The sequence below is a fragment of the Magallana gigas genome, chromosome 7, assembly GCF_963853765.1.
Source record: "Magallana gigas chromosome 7, xbMagGiga1.1, whole genome shotgun sequence".
NCBI lineage: Eukaryota > Metazoa > Mollusca > Bivalvia > Ostreida > Ostreidae > Magallana > Magallana gigas.
In genome coordinates, this window is record NC_088859.1 from 39,888,424 (window position 1) to 39,896,281 (window position 7,858).

The following is a 7,858-nucleotide window of genomic DNA, read 5'->3' on the forward strand; positions in this document are numbered from 1 at the left end:
CTGCAATTAAAGTATCGTAAATTTATGCATAAACCGCAGAAATTTGGTATTATAAAAAATGTTTTAACATGGCATTCGGAATCTAAAACAAGCAAATGAATGCTCTTGATGTAAGGACGTTTAGATAATATGTTAGTTGCAATGGAAATCCATGCTAATTTTTGTGACTTTTTGTAGATTGTTATTGTAATGGATTAAATACAGAGGGAGATTGTTTTCGTTTTTATATTTTTAGATATTCTTCTTCACTTGCACAGACTATTGTTGCTAACACAGGGTTGTTCACGGTGTGTTTAATGAAAAGAAGGATAACTTCGATAAGATAAAATACTATACTAAAAAAACTTTTGGTCCCTTAATTCAAGATTACTAAAAGTATTTGAATATCACATGCTTCCTTATTCTTTTACCTATTATTTATTTTGACAAGTGCTTTATTTTACGTCATTCTCGTTATTAATCAATGGGAAATTAAATGACCTATACTGTTTGGAAAGCACTCAGAACATAGACGTTAATTCTGATATCCTCTGTCTGTGCGATAAAAACAAAACAAGTGTTCATATTATCCATAATAAACGCTTATAATCAAATTTGGTTCGAAGGCGTTGTCTGTTTAAATATACTCAGTCGAGATTAAAAAGTCAAAGATAAGAATATAAACAATGGTGAGATCTGTATTAAATCAGCAATGCCTAGTTAAGGATCGTTGTGGTGTATCATTCATTCGATTCATTCAAAATGAAAAATATTTGCTTGTGGATGATTTATATGTTGAGTCTATACATTCAGGTATATATTTAAAAACATGTATGTAACCTTAAAAAATATGCATTGAATAATATATTTATAAATAATATATGTAATATTTATTAGTTTTTATACAAAATGATCTCTAAATCCTATTTGCTGTATCAACAAGCTTTCAAGCAAGTAATTCCAATAATAGTCAGTTAAAGATTAATCAAGGTTAGTTTGAACAGGGTTTTGAATTGATTTTCAAATGATGATTTTACTGAAAAAAATTATTAATATTACTGCAGATTTCAGACTCTCTCGGAGTTTTGTCTTTGAGATTGGTTGCATATTCCAACCCAGACGGCAAAACTTCGGATGGAAATTGTTGTGAACATATATTTCCAATATTTGGTTGTGCTTCAGGGGACTGCGATCCTTCCCTTCAAATATGTATCCAGGACAACACACAAACCGGGTAATCGTAATATGTTTACTTATGAGTTTGAACAGTATTATTTTTTAAAAGAATTTTAAAAAGTGTTAAAACATACATATTCAGAATTTTCAAAAAAGTTATGCAATATGGAGGAGTTGAAAAATGATACTATTTCGGCAGATCATGTTCAAATATTCAGTATAAAGCGGGCCCATACGATAATACAGCGTCTATAACATTTGGTTCTAAAGTCGGAGCATTAGAAAATCCTATTCAACTTCCGTTTCAAGTATGGAAGGTAGGTAATCCATGTATGTTTGACTTTTGTTTGAAACAATATAGTAAATAGAAAGAATATGACATATTCTGCAGTATTATTTAGTTTAACTAATTCTTATTAAATTTGTTGATTTCATAATATTGAAATATTACAGTTTATGAAACTCTATACAATGAGCACTTATTTTAGGATACCTCAGGAAGTTAGAGTAAACTTTTATTTGATATTTTCAAAACATTCCATTTCATTTGTATTTTATGGGGTTTTTTAAAATATATTCAAATGTTCAGAACTAAGATAAGACAAAAAAAATTATACGTAAGTTAACAAGAGTTTTTAAATCGCGATCTGGATTCAACTGGTACTTATCCTAGAATGAAATTGAACTAGATAAGCTCAAAATGAATACAAACGTATGCTTTTGCACTATAGAATTTTCTCATGTGCTAAAAACCGTTTTAATTAGTTTGTAGAGGGTCCTAAAATTCTATTCTTTACACTTGTTATACTTAGTGATCATCATGTTCACGTCTTTGTTATAACGTGTGGTACACAGTTACTAATATAAATAGTATATCTATATTTCTGAATTTATGAAAACAGAAACAGTTCGTGGTTAGTATCGCTGTGTATGACGACGATACGGATGGAGGCCATGATCATATTGGTACGATCACCTTTAACCCAAACAACGCACCTGGGTATAATAGCAGCAATACGGCGTACACACAGGATTTTGTTGGCGGCTATGTTAGGTAGGTCAATTAAACAAAACTTCATTTTATTTTATAAGAAAGTGTTTAGTTTTCAAACTTATCGCAATGTAATGACATGCAATTTGTGTTTATGATCATATTGAATTTAAGAATAAATTTTATATTGGTTAACAAACTCCTCATTAACGTTTTGTCTCCATCAGGCTCAGTATCTTGTACGATGTCCACTGTCTTGAAAACTATTATGGAGAAGATTGTACAATTTTCTGTCAACCAGATAAAATACATTATGTATGTGATGCTCAAGGTAGCAAACTGTGTCAACAAGGTTAGTCCTTGCCATATAGAACAGTGATAAATTACAGGTATGACAATACCAATCAAAAAGGTTAATATGGGATCTTTGTACTATCAATCTAATAAAAAGCATTTTCCCTTCATACCTATGCAGGATGGACCGGAAATGATTGTTTGACTAGTATCAATGACTGTCATTTATCGGCTTGCTTTAATTCTGGGACTTGTGAGGACCTTCACATTGCATATCGCTGTCATTGTTTAAAGGATTTTACAGGTGAAATATTAAAACTATATGAATACTGACTTGTGTGCATTTGAAATCACTCGCACTAGATTATTATACCATATACGTGCATATATATGTACTTACCAAAACATTTATTAGGCGTGTAAAAAGCACCAGTCAAACTATTTGTAAAAATTTATTTCAAAATTGCATGTATTTTACGATATTTTAATAAAATTCACACCTGTAATATGCCGTATTGTATGTTTAATGAAATCTGGTGGAATAAAAATGCAGCATTTTGGTATCTATTTTCAAATAATTTGATAAATAATACATAACAATAGTGGAAATAATGCAAATAAGATATATGGATGGCATATTTCTTTAAAGGGGATCGATGTGAAATACAGATACCTAAAGAACCGACTGTTCAACAGACTACATCCCAGTTTCATTTACAGAAAATGACACAAGTCACAGGTAAGATAAAAGATATTATTATTGGAACAAGTAGTGCATAAGGCTGCATTTTGAATAATTTGACGATTCTCATGTTAACAGACATAATGTATACATCGCCTCAGGAAGCAATCGTAACGGAAATAGCAATTATGACCGATTATTCTTCTCAACCGCAAACATTGGACCCTTTAAACCTCTCGTTATCGCAAGAAACAACTTCATTTCCAACAGAATTCAAAAGCGTGAAAACAGATACTGAAATAAGCTCGACAAATCCCGAAGAAATTACAGTCATGGAAACAAATGAACTCACTGCGCCTCAAGATATGACAACAGAGTTTGAAGTGAGAACATCACCCGATCTTGAGATTGAATCTATATCCCAGACAAAAAACGAATCGCAGGAAGGTGATTTCTATAATACTGTGACAAATAATGCATTCTTTCAAGAAATCACATCCGAACAACACTTTGAAATGTCTACCGATGCTTCTTCAACATTAGTACAAGTAAATTTGACCAATGAAATCCCTTATATAATGAACTCCACCGATCCAAATGAACATGATATAACAACTGAAACACCAAATCTAGTTAGTTTTAATGGGAGTGTGATTTCAAGTGAAATTATTTCAACGAAGGAGACAAGTTCAATTGAGTCAGAATTCACAGGGTTGAAATTTCTTTCTACTCCCGATCCATCAACTGAATTAGAAAAAAGACATACATATACAGCCAATACAAACGATCTAGCCTATCCAAAAACAGACACTCATGGAAAGGAGGAGCACAAAGAAAGACCAACGGAAACATACTCTACAAGTTTTGGTAAAAATGTTGATAAAATATCATTTTCAATTCACATTTATTTTCATCCAATTTAGGAAACTTCTTAAGATTATAAGAACATTTTAATTTGTGAAACCCACATGACATTATTATGTTCATTGGACTGTACATAAGTTAACATGTTAAATGGACCATTTTAATCCTGTCAAAACTGCGTTGTTTGATTGCAGGCCAAGAAACTTTTACGGATCAAATTGGCACAGAAAACAGTCAAGTATCTGACGATAGTCGCAGTCCAAGTACGACGTTTTCCCTTGAAGCTTTGTCAACGTCAACAACGTATGATAAATCAACAGTCAATACCGTCACAAACGCTTGGCCGGTTGAAACGGAGGAAACAAATAATAAAATTACACCTAACGTTCCAGCTATGTCAACTGGATCTGACGTTAGTAGTACAACTGATGTCAAAAACCCGCAAGACACTACTTTTGACACCGAAGGAACCAGAAGTACGCGCGAACTTTCCTCCGAGAACACGGAAACAAGTAATGCTTTTTATCTTTCAACTGCATCATCTGAAGACAATAATACACAGAAAAACGTATTTACATCATACTCACAAGAAAATATCAAAGACACGGACAATAGCTCTAATGTGATGGATTCCACAACAAAAACAACTACCGGTATGTATGTAACAACGGAAATGCCATATACCTTTGATAATACACCCGGCAAAGAAAGTACTTTTGAGACCGAACCTCGTACAATTCGTCCTTCTACAGAAGATTTCGGCAAGGTTTCGGCTTTAAATTTAGACAACTCACAACCGTCAACGACATATAAAACGCAAACCCACGTCCCTGACAATGAAAATTTAGTAAGTGATGCATCGACTTTGGAAACATCGTTGTCTTCATCAAATAATACAGGTCAGTGGTCAGTTGGTTCGACTCCAAATCAAAATACCTTGTCTGAAACAACGGATGTATCGACATCGACTTCTGGGGCTGTTCAAGCATCATCGGTTACTGATATTATGAAATTGTCAACATCAGCATCAAAGCGAGAGGAGTCCACTCATTATGACACAGATGTACACCTGACTACAGGCGATCTGACAACTGAAACGAACAATAAAAGGTCTACTTCCGACACAACAGAACGAATCTTTAATGCCAATATTTCGGTATCGACTCTCGAGATCTTGACTGATAATGAATCAAAGCCGAATTTAGTAACAACTACAAAAGGAGCAAATACGTCTCAGTCTTCCCCCTCATCAACTACTTCTAAAGATGCATGCCAGTCACGATTTTTTATTGATGCGATAGGTATGAGGTTTTTTTTCTCTCTCTCACTCTTAAGTTTTCATTGTCAATTAACGTTCGAGAGAAATAAAATAAGAGTTTTTTGCTCGTCAATTTATTCACAGGAGAGCTTGTCATAGAAGTAAAAAGTATCTTTGAGTTTCCAGCTGTGAAAAAGGAGATGTTGGATATTCTTAAAGAATATGGAGTTTCCCAGACTGAAGCTAATTTCAATTACACGGTCTATTCTAGGTATAAAAATTTACGTCATATATAATGAGTTGAACAATTCCACTTTAATTTTTAGTGTTTCACAAACTTTGCAAATCATAAAAAACAAGAAATAAAGTGTCATGTATGATTTACTTCAGTCTATATTCAGTCTGGATGAAATTTGATTCTCGAAGTGTTCCCTTAAAGATGAGCGATATAAGCGACATTTCAACCAAAGTCTGCAGATCTCTACAGTATTATCGGAGTGGCAATGCAAACGTACTTATTTTCTTTTTTTGTCAACTTTTCACTTTGAATATTTTTGTTTTGTTTAATTTTAAAATGATGGACTTAAACACAAAGCTGAGTCGAATTTGGTCATTTAATAATAAAATGACGATAAACTTTATCAAATATACAAATTATATACAACATGTAAAATAATATTTAAAAATAAAACTGCTTATTACTTTAGCACATTAAAATTTATCCTTCAAAATCAAAGGTGAGGGATATGTAATTATACAACTTCTGCATAGACACTTGATTTGGCAATAAAGTTTACTATTTAGTATAAATATTATAATAATACAAGGTATATACATGTAAGTCAACAATTCGTAAAATACACCTCTTTCGTGAATTGCAAACACTGTGGTTTTCTGGGGAAAGCAGCGGAGAAGTGTTTCGTACTTTTATCTTCTACAACATATTGTCTACAAAATCATAGATAGCGTAGATGCCTTATAATATCATATCCTTAAACAGCGTCAAAACATTGCTCGTCTATTAGAAAACTAACTTTACACGGCGAAATGCTATATTCTCGGGCTGAATAAATATTATGTGCATCATTTGATGGTATACCACTTAAAGAAATTTGGGTAGTCATAAAATATAACAACGTACGGTATTTGAGAGACAACTTTTATTTATTTATTTTTCACTAAGAATGTGTTTGTGCACCTTTTTTATGTTTTGAAACGAGATATACTTTATGAGTCGCTTGATTAATTTTTGCATTCTACCCAATACTAAAATTAAGCGTTCCGTCGCATGGAGCAACTTTTGCAACCGGCAAACAATGTTTGAATGATGTTTATGCAAATAGAATTAAATAATTGCAATTACGCCATTTACAATTTTGTTGATAATGTATAGAACAAGAGAGTGATATTATAAGCACTTGTCCGCTTTTTTTCTTCAACAAGCGAAGATACGTTGCAGTTCACGAACGGGTTGTACTCAAGGAATTCTAGAGTTGTATACCTTGTTTTATTATTATACTATGGGTAAACTTAATCGCAGAAATAAGTGTATGTGTTCTACTGCTTTCTAGTCAAATACATAACTATATTGAAAATAAAATTATGATGAATAAATATACAGAAAATAAAACTATGATCAATGACAAATGATTATTTTTGTTATTTTATAACAGACGGAGATGGATAAAGGCTTGGGTTCTGGATCACTTGCAGCTATAATCGTCTCCATGCTTTACTTAGCTCTTTTGTTTATCATTGCGATTTTTCTTATACACAGGTAAGGTTTATGGTAATGCATTAAAATCGCACTCATTTACTTGACTAATGTGAAAATGCAATTCATTATCAGCTACCATATGACGTTAAATGTTTGTTTTAGGAAATACAAGGAAAGAAATAAAGTTGGATCCACCCCTGAAATATCCGAAAATCCTTGTATATCTAAAGCTCCATTGAAAACAAATCTTGAAGCAGAAAGTAATTGCTAGTATAAAGCGGGCGTACGTTTTACAGTGACAACGAAACATCGTATTGGTATATAAGTAGACTGTGCAATGTTAAATGTTGGTGAATTTGTTTATAATTGTGTTCAATCAAAATCCTTTTATGGTTGTGAAAACGGTCGACTTGTATTCATATGGAGATGCCAATAATTATTCTATCTATCTATCTATCTATCTATCTATCTATCTATCTATCTATCTATCTATCTATCTATCTATCCTCGAGTAGAACGAAGGTCTGTCTGACTTGATGTAAACAAAATATCGGTACTTAATGGTTTTGAAATTTGGTTCATGCGTTTATGAAAGTCAAACTTGTGTTATGTATTAAAGTAGACTGATATTTAAATTGCGTCATAAATTTTCTCTTTTCTGAGAGCTGAGCAGACCATTATACATATTATCACTACGCAAGTAAATGGTCGAAGAGCTCTTTGATGTTGCTACTAAACAACATTAGTATTAGGAACGAAAAGATAATGTTTGTTGATACCCTATGTGAAATAAGTCTTGTGTAAAATATTAAAAATCAATGTGTATCCCAGTTTGATGTTTTGTTTTTCAATAGTAATAGTTCTTTCTATCCATTTTTTACTATAAGGGAAACAACA

The 7,858-nt window shown here is 32.3% G+C and overlaps 1 protein-coding gene across 1 annotated transcript; it reads left to right on the plus strand.

Moving 5' to 3' along the window:
* Positions 1–683: 683 nt before the first annotated feature.
* On the plus strand, positions 684–7,785 carry LOC105338172 (mucin-22). Its single transcript, XM_034457824.2, has 13 exons — positions 684–792; positions 1,044–1,213; positions 1,355–1,472; positions 2,058–2,209; positions 2,374–2,498; positions 2,622–2,744; positions 3,090–3,179; positions 3,261–3,989; positions 4,181–5,287; positions 5,389–5,515; positions 5,635–5,755; positions 6,918–7,021; positions 7,124–7,785. Exons 1-13 carry the CDS (start codon positions 742–744, stop codon positions 7,230–7,232), a joined length of 3,126 nt encoding a protein of 1,041 aa, XP_034313715.2. The 5' UTR covers positions 684–741; the 3' UTR covers positions 7,233–7,785.
* The last annotated feature ends 73 nt before the right edge of the window (positions 7,786–7,858 follow it).

What these genes read in the sequence shown, in the direction of transcription:
- LOC105338172 (XM_034457824.2), top strand. Translation starts at nt 742, where the DNA reads ATGAAAAATATTTGCTTGTGGATGATTTATATGTTGAGTCTATACATT. An exon ending in AATTACACGGTCTATTCTAG is followed by an intron (nt 5,516 to 5,634) that starts GTATAAAAATTT and finishes GATTTACTTCAG; the next exon opens with TCTATATTCAGTCTGGATGA. An exon ending in GCGATTTTTCTTATACACAG is followed by an intron (nt 7,022 to 7,123) that starts GTAAGGTTTATG and finishes TGTTTGTTTTAG; the next exon opens with GAAATACAAGGAAAGAAATA.